The 20,079-nt window shown below is 42.7% G+C and overlaps 3 protein-coding genes across 11 annotated transcripts; 2 read left to right on the top strand and 1 right to left on the bottom strand.

The window, feature by feature from the left end:
- Positions 1 to 179: 179 nt before the first annotated feature.
- On the bottom strand, positions 180 to 2,837 carry LOC128256217 (uncharacterized; the record flags this gene model as incomplete). The annotated part of the gene is made up of 4 exons (XM_052986449.1): positions 180 to 825; positions 1,337 to 1,493; positions 1,549 to 1,788; positions 2,742 to 2,837. Coding segments are annotated over 4 exons (651 nt in total), but the record flags the coding sequence as incomplete, so codon positions are not given.
- LOC128256305 (protein lingerer) lies at positions 2,519 to 13,763 on the top strand. Of its 9 annotated transcripts, none has more exons than XM_052986608.1 (15): positions 2,519 to 2,641; positions 4,689 to 5,103; positions 5,164 to 5,341; positions 5,560 to 6,977; positions 7,048 to 7,472; positions 7,837 to 7,944; positions 8,064 to 8,168; positions 8,331 to 8,419; positions 8,902 to 9,434; positions 10,550 to 10,684; positions 10,753 to 10,878; positions 10,944 to 11,192; positions 11,371 to 11,526; positions 12,404 to 12,436; positions 12,904 to 13,763. In XM_052986608.1, the coding sequence occupies exons 2-15, from the start codon at positions 4,717 to 4,719 to the stop codon at positions 13,000 to 13,002; spliced, it is 4,041 nt and encodes a 1,346-aa protein (XP_052842568.1). In that variant the 5' UTR covers positions 2,519 to 2,641; positions 4,689 to 4,716; the 3' UTR covers positions 13,003 to 13,763. The 9 variants fall into 9 exon arrangements, with proteins under 9 accessions (XP_052842568.1, XP_052842571.1, XP_052842567.1 ...); XM_052986611.1 differs by having other exon boundaries at positions 8,319 to 8,419; positions 8,902 to 9,338; XM_052986607.1 differs by having other exon boundaries at positions 8,319 to 8,419; positions 10,944 to 11,186.
- A 2,842-nt stretch (positions 13,764 to 16,605) lies between these two features.
- Positions 16,606 to 19,972, top strand: LOC128256166 (endoplasmic reticulum metallopeptidase 1-like). The gene is given in 13 exon segments (XM_052986300.1): positions 16,606 to 16,679; positions 16,745 to 16,912; positions 16,914 to 17,431; positions 17,492 to 17,576; positions 17,652 to 17,772; positions 17,846 to 18,000; positions 18,057 to 18,408; positions 18,411 to 18,433; positions 18,497 to 18,792; positions 18,858 to 18,927; positions 18,981 to 19,127; positions 19,206 to 19,694; positions 19,760 to 19,972. Coding segments are annotated over 13 exon segments (2,631 nt in total). The 5' UTR covers positions 16,606 to 16,634; the 3' UTR covers positions 19,922 to 19,972.
- Positions 19,973 to 20,079: the final 107 nt, after the last annotated feature.

The following is a 20,079-nucleotide window of genomic DNA, read 5'->3' as shown; positions in this document are numbered from 1 at the left end:
AAAATCTTTTTGGTATGCTAAGTTAAATATATATTTTTGAAATACAGATTTATGTGTTTTAACCAAAATTTGATTATACATTTTTAAGTTTTTAATTTAACAGTCTTCTTTCACAGCTTTACTTTTTTTTATTTTTTAATATTTACATATATTTAAGAGTTAAAAGCTACGTGAAAAAGTTTTCCGATGCTAAAAATAAAGAACACATTGGGAAAGTTTTATACAGAAATCTTTAAAACTGAGAAACTAGTTCGACGAACAAATGGAAATGGCTAGATCAACGTTACAGTTAATGAATATTTATACATTATAGCGGCGGATTTGTCTTTATTATAAATCCTTTGCATGGGTATAAATATAAGTAAAGCAAAAACAAATAAATAACTTACTATAATTCTAAAAGTCAGGCTGAATCTTATTGAGTGGTGAAATCATTGATCCATATTTTTTTTTAAGGGGATGTCGACCATAACGTTACGGTTTGAAAGGCTGGCGTTTTGAGGTGCTTTGTAAACCAAAAATAACCTAATTAAAGTGGAAAGAACAAAACTTGCAAAAAGAGCCAAAAACCAGTTTAGCTTTTTACTCCTTTCGTTGAGATAAGCAAATATATGAATTGTTTGCGCGCCTGATATAAAAAACTTTAAAGCTTATACAAAAGTATCAGTTATTCCCAGTCAGAGTTCGGTTGGCTTTCCTGGGTCCTCTTAATTTTTCTCCTTAAATCATGGTTTCTTTTGTGATAACGACGCTTTAACGTGTGAAAGGCAGCTCTGATATCGGCGACATAGTCCGCTTGGGTGTATCCATCCGTATTTAGGATTCCTACAGATAACGATTTAAGTTTAAACATAATTGAATTCCAACTATTCGTACAATATAATTATATTATTTTAAATCGATTTTTAATTTATATTGTTTTAACCAAAGGCTTATACAATTATTCGTACTGACATACATTGTTGTATTAAATTTAACATGAAACTAAATTATAAAAGAAAGTTGGTGTGGATTGCCTAGAAATAATAGCAACAAAAGGTAAGTTAACTTATGTTTGCCAAAGCAATACATAACAAAACATTTTTCCTATTTAAAAAGTTTTGTTAAACTACTTTGTTTTTCTTTATACAACCAGATATAAAAAACAAGGTTTTTAAAATTTTATAAAAAATGTTTGTTGTTTTACATATATAACCATTTTTTTCAAGGTTCATTTAAATAAACCGAATATCCTATGGCAGCCAGACAACTAAAAAAAATTACAATTTGTGTATGCACACTGTATATGTATGTTCTACAACTAAGATTTGGCGTATTATCTTATTTAATTACTTACCAAAAATGGTTTTATTTATGTTTTTGTACTGCTTAAAGGACTGTTTAGTGCTCACACCATCGTAGTTGTACGCCATGAGAACATCGTATTTCGAGAAATTCTTCTTCAAAGGTTCTACTCGTCCTTCAGGTCTTAGAATGTGGTAAATTAGATATGTCTGAAAATGGTTAAAATTGCAATTACCCAATAAATCAACCTAGTCCGCAACTCACATATTGATTGTTCGGTTTGGAAAAATTGGCATCCAGATTTGATAGTTCTTCAGGGTCAGTCACCTGAAAGTAGTCCTGATTGACCTTGTAGAATTCGGTGGTCGGCCTGTTGTTAGCCACCTGGCAAAGGCGCGCTAGGATTTCGTTCTGATTGTCCAGGATTTTATTCAGCTTATAATGCAGCTCCGCAATTCCTACCTCCAGCAACTCATCTTTAGACAACAGCGGTTCGTCATCCCCCTAAAACTTGGTATACATGTTCGTACTTATTGTTAAGTATAGGCCAACGATGTATATTATGATCGACCTTAAGTCAGCAAAAAGCTTAACTTGCCCATTGTTTTAGACAGCATCGTATTTAATTGTCTTCGAAAAAAAACAATGTTTTGTTGACGATAGGGATGGACAAAGTGGCAGACTGAATGGTCAATCGATATGTTATCGGACTTAGTCGCCGGTCAATTCTTGTTAAAAGCTTATTCACACGGCGGCATTTACGCAACAGCGGCAATGTACGCAGCAAAACTTTTTTCTTCAAAATTAAATGAATTTTGAACCAAGTCAGTAATAAATGAAAAATGAATTATAAAATAATCATGTTTAATCTCATAAATAAATAATATTTTGACTTTAATGGCTTCCCTTTAATATAACATCATTTTTAGAATTAAAAAAACATTTTGGGTATTTAATTGCATATATTTGGTGACTACTTTCATAATGGGACCAGTGTTGCCTTCTGAATTTTAGTAGGAAGGGGCGACTGGCTTTTCAATAACATTTTCAGCAGACTCTGTGTTGCTGAAATGCTGAAATTTGTATGGCTGTTACGAACAGCTGACCGAATTCCACCTAATTAATTAAGTTTTCTAAAATAATGAGTGCGTTTTGGAAGAAATTAAGAATTTTGAAAGAGGGTGTGCAAGCAATGGAGTGGAACCGAGCTAAGTGTGCAAGAACTGGAGTGGAATATCGATAGAGATCGACAAACATCGATCATCCCTATAAAACATCGAGAACCCCGATATTTTGAAAACATCGACTACGCCGATATCAGTGTCGATTAAAAGTGCGTTTCTCGGCGCATTTGCAGGTATTGTGTGAGGCTCCGTTTTGAAAATTTGTTTACCCGAGTTTAAGCCGTGACCGAAAGCCTGCCGAGGTGTTAAAGTGTAGTTTAAGTGACCCATCACCTGTGTGCCGTGTTTTTGTCTTGTTTTCCGGCGCCCCGACAGCGCAATAGTTGATTGAAAATTCAATAGTGTCCGCTGTCTGGAGCGGCTGTATCGGTATAGCCGTCAATTACTGGGTCCCTTGGTTTACATAAGAGCGAAAGAGTCAGCTAGTGTGACATTGCAGAAATGGCGTCGAAGTATGTGCACATGGCTGGGGCTGACTTGGTAATTTTTAAACGATATTCCCAGTTGGCCCGATTAAAGTCATTGGAAATGCATTTACTGTCGGGAAATGGTTGAAATTGGATAATATCTACTTCCAGCGAGGCGTACATTTCGTTTTCGGCGCAGTGTACGCCACTTTGTCCGGTTTTGCATTCCTCTTTGTGCGCTTCATTCGGTTTCAATGCCCTCGCATTCAGTGTTGCCAAGTGCCGGGTGTGTGCCTAGTGATGTGTTTGCCTGTCGAATTTTGACTGAAATCGGTCATTTTGTGCAGATTTCCCAATTTATATTGATTGCCCTTTGTAGTCTATCTGAGCACGAATATTTAGCCTGCTGCGTGCTCCAATTGATGGTTAATTTATCAGCCTCACCAACAGCTGCACTCGCACCTGGCAACACTGGTGGGCCCGCACTGGTGCGGGTGGGAGGGAGATGGCGATAGGGGCAGATGCAGAAAAGCAAGCATAAAAGCGAAAGCGGAAAAACCGAAGCGAGGAGGCCAAGGAGTTTATAAATCAATTTTTGTGTATGTCAGTCCCGCTATTCCCGTTTCAATTTATATTGAGCTCTTTCCGGGTCGCGGGACACTAGTACTCCCATCAGCAGAAATCTTCATATCTTGGCGGACGTGCGAAATGCGAAGCTTAACAGAATAGTGAAGGCGGCAGCGGTCTTTTGATTGTGTGCGCTAATTCTCGCGTGTGTGTGTGTGTGTATGAATAATGCATGGAAAGGCGTTATTCACGGCAAACGTTGATAAAACTGTTTTGACAACAAAAATTGAGTGATTCAGATATGCACTTAGTATCGGGGTCGCCTCTGCAGCTCCCGCTCTCTTTTTCCCATGAACCACCCCCCTTGGAAAAGCGGCTGACGTTTCGGCTTGGATGCGTCGCGGTCACTTACCCCGCAACCCCCTCTCGTCCACCACTGTTACCTGTTTTGCCAATACATTTTCCCCTTGACACCCCCTTTTCATTAATTTTTGTTATTTCTGAATGCTCGCTTTGTTTGTGCGTACGCTCTTCCCTCCCTCTCTCTAACTTCCATCAGTGTATGTGTGTGTGTTTGTTCACGGTCTTTCATTCTCTTTTATTAAATGTACATTGAACTCTCATCTTGCCAGCTTTTCTTTTGCGTCTATCTTTCGGCCACTTGTTTTGCAATTTCGCACATCCGTAGATAATATCTGTCTGGATTGTGATATTCTCTCATTTATTTTTTTTTCCCCCAAACCCAACCTTTTGCTAAAACATATCTAAGTCCTGACGGTTTGTTTGGCTTCTGGTTAGCTTGTAGAGATGAAATTGGGTTTCAAGGCTTTTGAAAAATTCAAGGCAATGACCTGTTTTTATATTAGTTTTGGTTTAATTATCCTATCAGTATATTAGCCATAGCCAGAATTGCAGAACAAAAACGAAATTTCTGCATATTATTTTCGGAAATTGTAATTTAGGCCATAAAACTTAGGAGACTTTTTGATATTTGTATAGAATTTCGACTTAAAATAGGATTATATTCAGGACTCGTATAATACCTGTACCCCTTTTAAAGTTTATTTGCTCTAATACTTAAATGTATTCTAATGTTTTGAGTAAGCAATGAACTTTTGGTTGATTTATAGTTATATCCCAGATTTTCATATGTCCACATCCAGTCGTCAAAGATTTTAAATTACATCAGTAAAATTTTGGATCCCCTGGTGTTGATATCGTTTCTTTTATCTTTTGATTATCGCAGCTAATTTGTATATACAGTGTACATAGAGATGAGCACACAAACTCGTTCAGGCGGCGGAGGAGGCGGCGGCCACACCCGCAACCAGAAAAAGTCAAATGCCAGCAACTCCGGCGGAGGAGGATCCGGAGCCGGCCACCACGATGGAGTCTCACACGCTGCGGCCGCCGGCAAGAAGGGCGGCCAGGATGCCAGCAAGACAGACAAGCCAGAGAAGGCCCAGCCCAAGGCCACCACCGAACAGTTGCGCATTGCCCAGATCACCAATAGCACCACAGAGGACCCGCAGATCAACGAGAAGGTCACCCTCCTGTTGACCATGACCCAACGTTCCGAGGAGGAGGTCTGCTGTGCCCTCAACGAGTGCGATTACGACCTAGAGGCAGCGGCCAACTTTTTGATTGAAGAGCTACCGCAGGTTAGTTTTTATATTTCGATTTAAACTGTCCTCCAGTTACTCAATTGGATTCCATTGCAGGGCGCCTTTGCCAAGTACGAGAAGAAGCGCAAGAACAAGGCTGCAAGTACCGCGGCCGATGGGGCAGCCGGCGACGGCGATTGGGCCGATGGCAATGCGAATGCGGACAAGCGGGAAAAGTCGCGGAACCGCAGCTCAAATCGCGGTGCCACCCGCGGCTCCACCGACAGTCGTGGATGTAAGCCCAAACCCAAATAATGCTCATTTACTAAAATGTTTTCCATAAAATTTAAACTGAAAATTTTCCTATTTCGTATTTAATGACTGCAAATTATAACTTTTGACTCAGAATGTTGAACACCAACAACATTTTTGAGGTGCACGTCATTTTAGTAAATGAGCTTATGTATAACTTTCGCTGTACTCAAACTAAGACTTGTTTTTCCCAACTTAAAGGGCGCGGAAGAGAGACACGTGAGAACGAGCGCAACCAGCGCGAGTCTCGTGAACCTCGTTCTGGCGGCGACCGCGGTGAGGATCGGGCCAACGACAACTATCGCGGGCAGCGCAACGGAGGCGTACGCAGTGGACCCGGTGGCGGTGGACGAGGCGGTGGGTTCGTCTCACGCTCGGGCCGTGGTGGCGGTCGCATGGGCGGACGCACCGGAGGACCACGTGGCGATCGCGGCAGCGGAGGCACTGGCGGTGGCTATGGACCTGGTCGCAGCGGCAACGCTGAAGATCACCACGAGGTGGAGCTGTGGGACAACACCATTGCCCAAAACGCCGAGAAACAGCAGCAGGCTCACGACGATGCCTGGGGCGATTGGAACAACGAGGAGTACGAAGGTTCGCTCAAGGACAGCAAGGTATTCACGACCAGCAACCTGGCAACGCAAACCGCGGCCAGCGTGGTGAGTGGAACGGGAGCGAGTGTAACAGGTGCCTCTACGGCGACCGGAAGCGAGTTGTCGGCGCCACCGGGTCTCGAACACCATGTGGTGCAGCAGGGATCTCATCTGGAGGAGAGCTCCAGCAGCGGACCAGCGGCAGTGACACCGCCAGCAACGCTGACGGGCTCGGCGACCACGCCGCTGCTGCAGTACAGCGCAGCAGTCAGCAATCCACCGCCCCAGTTGCAGTCTCAGGGCACGCAGTCGGGTGCGGGAACGGGAGCGAGCGCAGCGGCCGGCGGAGGAGCGGGCAGCACACCGTCCTCCTTTGTCTCCGCCTCACCAGACACATTCTCAAACGCCGCCTCGGCAGCCGCCACGCTGGTGCACCAGGCCCAACAGCAGCAACAACTGCAGCAGCAGCAAACGACGCCCATCAAGCCGTCGGCCACGCTGTCGGTCGAGCAATCTCAGTATTTCAACTCGCTGGCCAGCCAGGGTGTCAGTCCAGGCTCTGCACCGGGACAGCCAGCGCCAGCTGGTTACGCGCAGAATCCCGTGGCTGGCTACTCGCAAACTGGCACCAGTGTGGGTGTGAGCCCGTATCCCAACACGTACGCCAACGTGTTTGCCTCGGGAGCGGGATCAGGAGCTGGCACTGGCGAGCAGTCGCAGCAGCAACCGCAGGTGCGGAGGGCGCGGGTCAAGCTGCCACCGCCCTCAAAGATTCCGGCTAGTGCCGTCGAAATGCCGGGAGACAATGCACTGAACAACATTGGCTACCTGGACGTGCAGTTCGGCGCTCTGGATTTCGGCACGGACGATGGCTTCGAGCCCCTGCCGGAAAAGGTTGGGTCGGGCTTTAGCATTGACGGTCAGCAGCAGCAACAGCAGCCGGATGACTACCAAAGCAAATCCCAGCAGCAGCAGCAGCAACAACAGCAGGCAACGCTGGCGGCGAGTCTGCAAAGTTCCCAGATCGTGAGTACACATTCGATTGCTAAAATATTATTAAATATTTTATTCAAATTAATTTGTTTCCCCTTAACAGAGCGATGCCTTAAGTGCAGCGGGTTATGCGGCCCGTTCGACGGCGCAGCAGCAGCAGCAGGGTGTTAGCTCGGCGGTAAATGCCACCACGGCGCTCGACCAGCTGGCCAAGAGCGATCCTTATGGCCAGACGGGCGGCAGTGGCAATGCTTACCAAAATGCCTACCAGAGCAGTGGTGCGGGCAAGGCGGCTGGTGGCTACCCGACGACGGCGCCAGGGGGCTATAGCAGCTCCACCTACGCGAATGTGCAGAGCTCGGTGGCCAGCAGTTACCAGCAGCAGGGTTACGGCTCGTACCAGCCCAATTCCTATCAGCAGCAGGCGGGCGCCGGGGCACAGAGCGGATCAGGTGCGGTAGCGGGCAGCGGAGGAGCGGCGACGCAAAACATTCCGGTCGGAGGCAGCAGCAGCCAAAACAGCACAAGGTATGATGGAACCTCCAGCATTGTTTGACTGCTTTTCATTCGCCAAAATACCCTTGCAGAGGGTTTTAATTTACCCTATAAAGTCAAATGAAATGTTTTACTGTCGTTCCTAGAGTTGTCACCAAATTTGTAATCTAATGATTAAAAAAACGACCAAATTAATAATCACTCTGTGAGGGTACAAGCTTCTACGTTCCATTTACGTTTTTTTCTATGTTTTTTGTATGCAAGTTTTGCCTAACAATCTGCACCATCCGAAAGGAAGCTAATCTTCATTTTGTTTACTGTTTCTCTATTCTCCTAACACGTTCAATGCTCGCTCATGTCCCAAACCCAACCCGCAATCGCACTCCGCACCTAACAGCGGCAATGCGAGCTCTGCCTACCTCACATCCGGATACTCGACACCACAAAGTGCTTACCAGTCCAGCCAGAGCGTTTATGGCAACACTGGACTGTCCAACAGCAGCGGGTAAGTAGCAATAGCGATGATCTCCCTCCATATCCCGATTTCCCTGCAAGGCCCAGCCTCGCCTCTAATTGCTTAATTTGCATTGGTTCCATTGTGGTTAATTGCGGATTTTCGTTCAGGTTCGCTGGCAGTGCGAGCAACGCGTCCTCGCAGTACGCCAATTTCAGTGCCAGTGCCAAGCTTAAGGATGCGACCACGGCCAGCAGTGCCGCGCATTACGACAGGTAAGAGAAGAGCTTAACTCCCCGCTCTGCATGCCCGCTTCTCCCCAGTATGCGACTAATCCAAGTACCCGGTGCATGTCCCTTTCGGAGGCGAATCCCCCCTCCTCATAGTAGCATTAAACATTGATCTTATTGACATTGACCTTTCAGTGTCTCCACCAGCAGCGGCGTGAGCAGCAGCAGCGGTAGCACAGGCAACGGTGGTGCGGTGAGCGGTCAGGCAGGTGCTAACCAGGCGGTCGTATCCAACAGTAAGTAAACGTGGATTTAGTACAGGCCCAAAAGAGTAAACACATGTGGTCACACCTCTGTAACTTGTTTAGTTAAATATAGTTTCAGAACAACTTTTTAATTAAAGCAACCTAGCTAGCCTTAAAATTATATTAGAGATTACAAAGTCAACAAATTGACCAAGAATATTTCCAAATTTTAGTGTGCCTGCCTGCGAGTATAGACTATGGTTAAGAACATGTAGTCTAGACTTTGTAGCACAAAGTTTGTATCAATTATAAAAAGTTATAAAAATGTATAGTATATATATATAAATTATACTGTATTCAAATCCAGCAGCATAACTATATATTTTACATTTTACCAGACTAACAATAATAATTAAATTCTAAATATTCTCTGACTCTGTAGACATTGTTCAATCACCCATTTTAAGTGTTTACTCTTGTACCTGTCCCCCTGGTTATCCATATGTAATCTCTTTATTTCCGATCTCCGCCAGATAACAACGTGAGCGGCAACAGCTCGGTCAGCAATGTGACGGCGGGTGTTGCCAGCGGCAACGTGGCCGGCGTGGGCGGAGGCGTCGGCGTCAGCCAGAGCGGCGTAAGTAGTGGAGTCGGCGTGGCCGGTGGCAGCGCGGCCAGCGTCGGTGTGAATGTGAACAACAACAGCAGCAGTAACAGCTCGGTGGGAGCGGCGGCCGTTGCCCAGACGGCCACGGGAAGCACCGCTGCGGTGCTGGCTTCGCTGACCAACAAGAACAGCAGCAGCAGCAATAGCAGCGGCAGCGGTGGCAGCGTTGCCACGACGGCGGGCAGCGCCGGCGGCCCTGGTGCGGGAGCGAGCGCCGGCGGCGTGGGCGGCGCATCGGGTGCTGGTGGTGCTGGTAGTGGTGGTGGCAGCGGCAGCGGCTTGGTGCCCACCAACATCCAAATGGTTAGTCAATATATTCAGACTGGATTGCCATACTATCAGCAACCAGTGTATTCCTACGAGGAATTGCAAATGATGCAACAGAGAGTGTCACATGTGGTGAGTTCATGGAGAAAAGCAAAAGCAAATACCAAACCAACAACTACAAAATGCAACTGACCAATCAATCGAACCGTCTCTAATCAATCAATCAATCAATCAATCAGTAATCGTATCAATATCCACCCATAATAATGTTCGCAACAACGTTTTCACATTAGCCAAGTCCTAATTCTCAAGTCCATTAAAACAAAACCAAACGCATACGACAACTGTTTAGCGCATCCCAGCTCGCCTCCCGCTGCTGATTGAGATCGTTGTCCCGGATCCGGGCTCGTTGACGTTGCGGCCTTCCACTTCTAACCGTTTCTCAGCGTGCATTGTACATAATAACATTACCGCGATGTCTGTGATCAAGTCCTTAAATCCACCTACTACATGTCTGTGTCTGTTTATGTGTGTGTGATTGTGTAAATAAGCTAACACTTTCTTTCGCCACCTTGCACTTTAATTTCGTTAAACCATCCGCTTCCGTTTCCATCCACCTTCCACATTCCTGGCATTATCATAATCATCATCAGAAAAAACAAAAAACAAAACAAAAAACATTTATATGTATTGCTTATCCTCCTGGCTCTGCTTTACACTCCAAATTAACCATAAACTAATCCTCCTATCCCTCCTGCTGTACTAATTATTTATTATAGTTTTTTGTTCAAATTAGGGATGCAAAACAAATTCAAATAGTGCTAAACCGTTTTCCTCGTTAAATAAAAATGCAAATCAGATAACTATCTTAAAAATCGATTAGCATAGCTCAAAAATATTTTTCTCTTATGTCTTTAAAACAAAATTATTAATAAATTTGCATCCCTAATTAGTATTATATATTATTTTCCATCTATGTTCCTGACACACAAATTTTATTCGATTTCCTAACCACTTAATATTTTGTTTTTTATTTTAACCTTACATTTGACTTGTGTATACAATCATTGCATTTAATTGAACACATTAAACACGTTTCATTTCGTTTGGAATCGGCACACAGCTTCGCCAGACTGCAAAGAACGCTCGCAGACTGGCAAAGCTGCGTCCCATATCTTCACAGTCATTGTTAACACACAAAATCTACTTCCTAAATGGCAACTTAATGTGATTCCTTTCGGTTGCAGCAAGGATACTACGACCTGAACTATCCGCCAGCCAGCTTGGGAGCTGGACGTGACAACCTCGGCTCGGTGACCTATTCCGCAATGAACGACGGCCGCTTTGCTCGCACTGACAATAACTCCAGTCCCGTTGGCAATGTATGTTCGAGCGCGTAAAATTTCATTGATGATCGGTGATTAAACATGTAAACTTTAAACGTACACAGGTCTCTAGCACAATGTCGCAACAGGCAGGCTCGAGTGCGCCCATGCTGAATGTTCCTTATGCCTACTTTTATGGCGGTAATGTGATGCCCGGTAGTTTCCAATATGGCACGCCTGCCATCTATCCAGTAAGCTTTGCAAACCGCTATCAAACAGTGAACAGTTAATAATTTCTATTTAATTGATTCATCAGCAAATACCGGCAGCCAATACTGCCTCCGGTCAACAGTTCCCGAAGCCTTCGTACAGCGCGGGCTACGGCTCGACCAGCTATGACACCCTCTCGCAGACCACGCAGGATTACAGCAAGGGCGGCTACTCGTCGAGCGTCAATCAGCAGAGCAAAACGCAGGCGGTGTCCAACCAGTCGCAGCCGGGCACTGGCTCCGATCTGACCTCGTCCATGTACGGGAAGGGACATGTGGCGCTGAACAAGGTTAATGTACGTAGTGGTTATAACCAGGGCTGTGGCTAAGATACATTATGGACATTTTTATTCATTTAGTATTGTAACATGCATTATTAGAGCCAATATACACATTGAAGCACACACACAGCCCTAGTTAACAACCTGGCTTGACTCGTCTACAAATGATTTTTTAATTTATATTTTTTCACAGTCGTACGAGAAGCAGAGTTTCCACTCTGGCACTCCGCCGCCGTTCAACATGCCCAACACTCAGACGGCTGGCGGCACTTCGGCCCAGCCGTACGGCATGTACTTGCCGATGCCAGCGGCCGGACACCACAATATGATCCATCAGCCCATTCATCAGGTACATTCCGAATTACCACTGCAGGTTATTATAGGCGGAGGGGCGGAGAATGGTCCGCAAATTGCTTACCAGCAGATCTGGCAATTGAGCTCTGTCCAATGCCTGGATCAGGATGATACCGATTCCTCCGACGATGACTATGGGCCAGATATTGAAAGCTACGTTCAGGACGATGTCGGCGGCATAACCTTCTTTGCCGACTGATGGAGTGCCTAGGGAAATTCATCACGTCATAGCTTTAGTTCACACACAAATTTCAGTTTGCACCATTCGTTGTTATACATCACCGCCACCGCCACAACATTTTACTTTCTTTGGCTACTTTAATATTGGGTTTTGGTCTTTGAATGCGTCTTACATCCACACTTAGATAAATCGAAATGCTTGACCCGGATTCCCCATTAACTTTGGTTTTTTCTTTGCAGCTTGAAACTGATTTTGTTGATCTACAGCATGAATTTGTCACCTTTTTGCGTTACTCATTGTTAAAGTATCTAATAACACGTGGACACTAACTATGCATATTTTGTACAACACTTTATCACATTAATCACGCACATCTCCTGTAGAAAACACACACTAAAAGTCTTGCCATTTATGTTCTTTCATTAAAACTTTTTTACCTTTCACCTGTGATCGTTACTAACAACTACATTTCATGCATTTTTCGAAATTTTTGATATTGTTTCGGACCATCTGCATCAGTGGGAGAATATCGTCTCCTTGAGAAGTTAGGTGGCTGAATGTCGAAATTTTTATAGTTAAAACTCGTCGGTAGTGAGAGAGAAAGAGAGAGAATTGTGAAATGCATGAAACTGTTCTATTGTTTGACTTTTCTTTATAATTTCTTTTGATTTTTTTATGGGACAACAATTAGATGGACGGCAGGATTCATAGCTCATCCCGCCGGGTAAGTTCCTTTGTTGTAATCACGTGTAAAAGTTGCTTAAAAAGTTCTTGGTGAACCTCACAATATTAACCCACCCACGCATGCCTCACCCTCACGTAATATCTCTCATCACATCTTGTTTTGTATCATCTAGTCTCTAGTTGCATGATTCCCACAGAAGCGGCGCCGAAAAGAAGGAATCGTTTGTCGAAGGGGTCGTGCTGCTATCAGAAGCATATCCATTCATGTGCCTATACTATAAATATAAACTATACTTTAAATCTGCCGTGTATATAATCAGCGAATATGTGTGTTAATAACTGATAACTGCGTGTGCTCTATATTTTAACCCACATTTTGTGTATGGATGGACGGCCGAGTGGAGACCGAAATAAGCTGAATGTGTTCTGCTTGCAAAGGCGGCAGCATCAACAACCAGTCCATGATTTCTTTGACCCACTTACTGATCCCAACCATGTCTGTTGCAGGACTCGAACAGTGCCGGACAGCGTCAACAGTCGACCAGCCAGTCGAAGTCTGCTGGCAAGCAAGGCTACTCGCCCTCGTACTGGACCGGACAGAACTAGCTTCCGGAGAACACGATCTGGCGGCCCCTGCAGATCGCCCGAGCGAGCGACTACTATAGCCTTCGCAGCAGTAGCACCACCACAACAACAACAACAACCACCACCACCACGCCCATTCACCACATATACAGCAAGAGCAGCGGCAGCAATTTGCGAGCGCTGCCCATCACACTCGCCGCCGCCACCGCCATCACCACCACGACAGTGACCACAATAGCAGCCGGCAGCGCCACAACGACCATAGATGCCACCACCAAGCCATCAGCAGCAATAGTAACGAAAGCAACAGCAACGCCGTCGGGTATTCCTGGCCAGTTACTGATGCTTGTCAAGGAGCAACCACCACAACAACAGCAGCAGCAGCAGCAATCACAGCCGCCACCACAACACCAACAACAACAACCACAACAAATAAAAACTCTCGCCGAAGCGGCGGGGAGCGAGAAATCCTCGCCAGCGTCGGAGGAGGATTATCTAATATACGAAGATAAGCGATCATACTTTACTTAATAAGAAACGTTTTTACTACGAACGCACTGTAAAGGCGCCGCCCAGCAGCGTCCTGGCCACGCCTACTTCCTCTCCCTCAGCCACAAAAAAAAAAACAAACACCCACACACAAAACACCACACTCGCATAGAACGAACACACAGCATGAAGGTGTTTTAGGTTGCAGGAGGCGACTCCTAACACCACCCACAAACTCCTCCTCCCTCACACAACAAGGAATGAAAATGAAACAAATAAAACAAAACAAAACATACAGCAACATCCGCATAAATATACCAAGTACCATTTTCACATTGCATACAAATAAATTTACAAAGATAAAGAGTAACAATTATTAATTATTAAAGGCGTAAAACGATTTAACAGATTTAAGAGCGTAAGAAAGAAACCGGAATGAGCAGAACAGTAAATTTAAAAATACAAGTATATATATTAAAGCAAAACAAAACCACAAACATAACGTGAATGAGAAAAAAAACAAAACAAACAAAAATTAATTATTGTAATCGGTTTAAACTTATATGTATAATTATAACCTTAATATTTAAACTAAATACAAAAAAGAAGATACGATTAAATCCAAACAAAATGCAAAAAAAAAAAAGGAAACTCCTTAGCGGTTTTACTTAAATCTGTTGGAATGTTTGATAGTGGGCGAAACTTAAAGATCTAATGGATTATTCAATATAACTCTGGAATCAATCGGGAGTACTAAAAAACGCTGTGAAGGAGACATTTCCCTGTAAAGTATATATATATATATATGACAATTTGATAAAGTTGGCATGTCCTAATTTTTTATACCCTTGCAGAGGGTATTATAATTTCAGTCAGAAGTTTGCAACGCAGTGAAGGAGACGTTTCCGACCCTATAAAGTATATATATTCTTGATCAGCATCACTAGTAGAGTCGATCTAGCCATGTCCGTCCGTTTATATGCAAACTAGTCTCTCAGTTTTTAAGCTATCTGCATGAAACTTACCCAAAAGTTGTCTTTCTATTGCAGGTAGTATATAAGTCGGAGCGAGCCGGATCGGACGACTATAGCAAATAAATGAAAAAAAATTATAACTTTGCTGTTTTTTAATTTTTTTTTTTAGTTCTTCGACATTTAGTAATGGTTTTATATTTCAGAATTATGATTTAAATTTTATCAAAATCGGACGACTATAGCATATAGCTCCCATAGGAACAATCGGAAAAATAAATGAAAAAAAATTATAACTTTTCTGTTTTTTAATTTTTTTTTTAGTTCTTCGAGATATAGTAATGGATAAATATTTCAGAATTACGGTTTAAATTTCATCAAAATCGGACGACTATAGCATATAGCTCCCATAGGAACAATCATAAAAGTAAATAAAAAAAAATTATAACTTTGGTGTTTTTAAATTTTTCTATAAGTTCTTCGACATATAGTTATGGATAAATATTTAAGAATTACGGTTAAAATTTCATCAAAATAGGACGACTATATCATATAGCTCCAATAGAAATAATAAAATTATATAAAATAACTACCTAATAATGAGCTGCAAATCATCATTGCTTCAATGTTTTTAGACATATACGCAAGTAAATCATAATTTTAATGTTTTCAAAAATATTTAATTCTTGCAATAGCTGCAAGGGTATATAAACTTCGGCTTGCCGAAGTTTGCTTCCTTTCTTGTTTTTATTTAATTTTGATTAAATTGTTTATTTTTCCGAAGTGGTTGGAGGTAGGTAGTTGGAACCTAGCCAGCATCATCCGGACGGAACCGAAGCTGGAATGAAAAATGACTCCCGAAATTTATAAGAAAATATAAATAATTAAAATAAAAATACTGGCTTATAAATATAAATCAAAAAAATCCGCCAGAGATCAAACCTAGATGATCCAGTATACTCCCTTATTCAGAAAATTACACTCAAAACTTGTTGTATGGTACTGAAGTTTGCAACGTTTATACCATATGCATATGTACATTGGTAAATATTTAAATAATATATATCTAATTATTTCGCCATACCTTTTAATTTGGGGTCAATTTGGGTTCTTTTTCTTAGGAAAAATTATTGGTTCTAGATTTTAAAATTTTTCTTTTATCTTGACCCTTTTTTTCTGTTCTGTCCCATTACTAAGCCAGTTAAGTGAGTTGAAATCACAAACACAGCATTCGTTATGCTTATTTTTATAGCATAAGTCGTTTTTGGACTAAAGGATAGCCGGTAAAAATGATTTGATATCGGCTACGGTTATTGCGGTTGCCAGCTATTTCGGTTCCGGGTAAGGTTACTGTTTTGATTCGGTTATACCAGTTAAGAATAAACGGTTACAAAACAGGTTGGATGTCCTGATTTGCAGAAATTAACCTCTTCTAAAATCTGAATGTTTTATTGGGTCCATCCAATTTGACCCATCCTAACATATTTATATTTAATTAAAATTATAATAACTTGAGTTTTATTTAAACTTATAATAATTAAAGATGACTATTTTATTCACATTATTTACATTTTAGTTTAGCTATTGCGAGTGCTTTTATAAATTATAAATAATTACCATTTGCTGGGTGCACTATTGTAGCAATAAAAAGGCCTTAGCCTTAATTGACTCTTCAAATCCAGGTGTAGACCAATAGACCAATCATTAGGTTGTGGTGGGTCTGGAACCATAAAGATCGGTTATCGTTAAAGGCGTGTGAAACTGCTTGAGACATTACGATTAAGTTCACCCTTGATTCGTGCAAGAGGGGTACGATTTGTTCTAATGACTTTTTAAATTATTAATTAAATACCTTTATAATTATGATATTGACAGAGACTTTAATTGCAATATTATTTATTTGCAATTAAACTTGAAGTTGTCTTGTTTTTAAAAAAAAATTCGCTTGTATTTTTAAGCAACCTATTTTTCAAATAAAAAAAATTATTTTATTTCGGATTACTAGTAGTTATTCTTATTCCACCCTCGATTTTATTACATAAAATAGGTAATAAGCCATAATCTAAATTACCAAACGTATGTACGATAACTAAAATGCTAATTCATTTTCAAGGGCTAGTTAAAGTCCGCCCGCTTTGGAATATAAAAACCTTCCATTTTCACTCAGTTTCATTGTGAAGGGGTCAACGTTCCATGCCGCAGCGACACATCAGCAGAATGGGTGATAAGGACCTACTTGTAATATAACACACTAAAGTTAAAAAATTCTCTAATACCATAAGTATATATATATATTCTTTCAGTTGTCGGACGATTCCATTGAGTCGGCCACTGTGAAGAAAAATGTGGTAAAAAGGGTGCAGATCCCCAAAATTCCTTGGTACATGGCCGGTGGATTCGTCCTTTTCTGGGCCACTCTTTTCCTGGCAGTCGTCGTGCCACTCTTCCACCGCCTGCCCCAGGGAAATACCTCTCGAAGACGCCTCCAAGGGTGTCTTCATTGCCGAACGAGCCCAGGATAATCTATACGACTTCGCCAAGATAGGCATCAAATTGGTCGGAAGCGATGGAAATGAGCATAAAACAGTTCAGTTGATACTGCGGGAACTGGCACTTATTAAGGCAAATGTTCGGGAAGACTATTTTGAAATGGAGACTGACCACCAGATTGCGTATGGATCGTATTTGAGGAACGGTGCGCAGTATCAGTACCAGGGTGTGCAAAATATTGTGGTTAAAATAACGCCCAAGGGCAGCACGAGCCAAAATTACCTACTGGTCAACTCGCACTTTGACTCAAAGCCAACGAGTCCGTCTGCCGGTGATGCGGGTCACATGATTGTGACCATGTTGGAGGTGATCAGAATAATCACAACCTCCAGCGAAAAGCTGACGCACACCATCATCTTTCTCTTCAACGGTTCCGAGGAGAATTCCCTACAGGGATCGCACGGTTTCATCAGCTCACACAAATGGGCACCATTCTGCAAGTTAGTTAAAATCGATTTTGTGTTCTTGACTTGACTCTACTTTAATTTATATTTTTTAAGGATTGTTATAAATTTGGATGCAGCTGGCAGTGGCTGTCGGGAGCTTTTATTCCAGACAGGACCCAACAATCCCTGGCTTGTCAAGGTAATAGCTTTGGAGTATTATTTTTCAAAGGGGTATTGGTATTCCAATCAATCGATCTATTTTCTATTCTTTCAGTACTACAAACAGAACGCTGAGCATCCGTTTGCAACCACAATGGCTGAGGAAATTTTCCAAACTGGCATCATACCGTCGGACACTGATTTTAGCATCTTCTCCAATTATGGTAACCTCGTTGGTAAGTAACCAAACACTCACAACAAAGACACTCACTCATGCGAAATTGTTGATTAACTTATTCGTAATCGCAGGGTATGATATTGGTCTGGTTTGCAACGGTTACGTCTATCACACAAAGTACGATCGATATGATGTTATACCAAGGGGTTCCATTCAAAACACGGGCGATAACCTATTGGGCTTGGTACGAGCTCTGGCAAATGCCCCAGAATTGGCTGACAACACTGTACGTTCTTTTTGAGCACCGAAAAATGCTTTGTTCTAATCATTTGCGATACTTAGGAAACTGGAAAAGCAGTGTTCTTTGATGTCCTGGGACTGTTCTTCGTTAGTTATTCGGCAGATGATGGCAAAACGCTTAATTATGCCGTGGCCGGCATCGCAATCGTACTGGTTTATGTATCCCTCTTGCGCATTGCAGACGTTTCCAATGTTACCTCCGCTCAGGTGCTGAGCTGGTTTGTCCTCATCCTTGTCCTCCAAGTGGTTGCCTTTGTCTTGGGCCTGGCCCTGCCAATAGTGATCGCCTACATGTTCGACAAGAACGGACTGTCCCTCACGTACTTCAGCACTCCAGCACTTTTACTTGGCCTCTATGTGAGTCCGAGTCTTTTGGGACTTGCCCTACCCAGTGTCATTACCTCAAGCTGCAGAAGAATGTGAGTTGTACTAAAATATATGTGGTAAAGTTGTGATTTCATTTGCTTTCATTTTATAAACAGGAAAAACTAACGTATGCCCACCAACTGCAAATGGCTCTCCATGGACATGCAGTTGTCTTGTCAGTGCTTGGGATTGCCATAAATTACTATGGCCTGCGTACCACCTATGTCATCACATGGACCCTTGTGTTCTATGTCATACCCATGGCTCTCAATTTGGTGACCACACTCCAGGATCGAGGATTCTCGTGGACGGGAATCGTCAAGATAATTCAGGTGTGCCCTTTCCTGTACAACAGCTATCTGTTCTACACATTCATCGTAATACTTACCCCCATGATGGGTCGTTTTGGACAGTGAGTATGACTAGGTATTTGGGAGGGAATGGCTTCTGATCTATATTCTTTTAATTTCGTTTCAGGACCACCAATCCTGACTTGATCATTTCTGCTTTGGCCGCTTTGGGAACCATTTTTTCAATGGGCTTTTTGGTATGTTTTTCCATGGCTTTTGATTTATCAAGTGGTATAACTTTTATCCCTAGATTTTGCTTATAAATGTGTCACGTCGATCGGGGTTTATTCTTGTGGTCTTGTTGGCCATAAGTGCTGCCACTATCTACATTGCCAGCTCCACGGAAATCGGTTTCCCATATCGTCCCAAAACTAATGTCGAGAGGGTTTATTATTTGGTAAATGATATACATAATTGAAGCGGTCACTTGAGGATCCTTTTATAAACTGATCTGTGCCGCATACACATTTTACAGCATGTGCGCCGAACCTTTTACGAATACGATGGCACCGTCAGCAAGGATGAGTCTGGATATCTGTTCAATTTCCAGGATCGTCGTGGCAGTGCTCCTTTGGTGGAGGCCAACGTGGATCTAACTGGTATGGTGAGCATGGCATCTGATTGTGCAAAGTACATGATGTGCGGTGTACCCTATCCCGATGCTCGCTATGTGAAGAGTCGTCTGAATGGCACTTGGCTGGCCAGGGATGTACCCATAGAACCCTCAACTGATAGCCCCTTGGAGCTCCTGAGCAAAACCGTTTTGGCAGATGGCCAAACCGTGCGTCTCGAGTTCAAGATCAATTTCACAGACCATTCGACTCTGTACATCCAGCCCTTCGAGGACGTGACCATCAGCAGTTGGTCGTTACTCGATAGCTTACTGGCCAGTACCCCGCCCTATTATCTGTTTTTCACCTATGGCGTAGATGGATCGCCTGTAAACCTCACACTTGAGATAAAAGTAAGCTATTGCTGATTCTTATTCTTAGAAATGAGTATCAAATGGTATTCGTTTTTATTTTCTAGAAATCCAATGGGGACTTCAACGTACCACTCACACAAATTGGAATTGGTCGACAGTTTATGCATACTAAAGGCGATTTAACTGCTCAGAAGTTTGCCGAAACCTTCCCCGAAACCGCGGTCCTTATTGAATGGCCGGCGGACTACCATCGATACATATTCTAATTCGACTTTATAGTGTGTTGTATACAAATAAAAATTTAATTATACTTCAAATCGAAGCCCCTCTACTTTTTACAAACTAAAACTAGGCAGTAATCTTTCGGTTGCACAGGTCTGAAATCATAAAAATCACTTATCAATTATAACGCATAAGTGGTAAG

The sequence above is a fragment of the Drosophila gunungcola genome (assembly GCF_025200985.1).
Source record: "Drosophila gunungcola strain Sukarami chromosome 2R unlocalized genomic scaffold, Dgunungcola_SK_2 000013F, whole genome shotgun sequence".
Classification (NCBI taxonomy): domain Eukaryota; kingdom Metazoa; phylum Arthropoda; class Insecta; order Diptera; family Drosophilidae; genus Drosophila; species Drosophila gunungcola.
Note: the sequence above shows the minus strand (reverse complement) of the source record. Positions and strands in the feature narration are given on the sequence as shown.

Bases quoted from the DNA above. Each gene is read 5' to 3' on its own strand.
- LOC128256305 (XM_052986606.1), top strand. From the start codon at position 4,717: ATGAGCACACAAACTCGTTCAGGCGGCGGAGGAGGCGGCGGCCACACC. The intron at 5,342-5,559 runs GTAAGCCCAAAC...CCCAACTTAAAG, and splicing joins CTCCACCGACAGTCGTGGAT to GGCGCGGAAGAGAGACACGT. The intron at 10,685-10,752 runs GTATGTTCGAGC...AAACGTACACAG, and splicing joins ACTCCAGTCCCGTTGGCAAT to GTCTCTAGCACAATGTCGCA.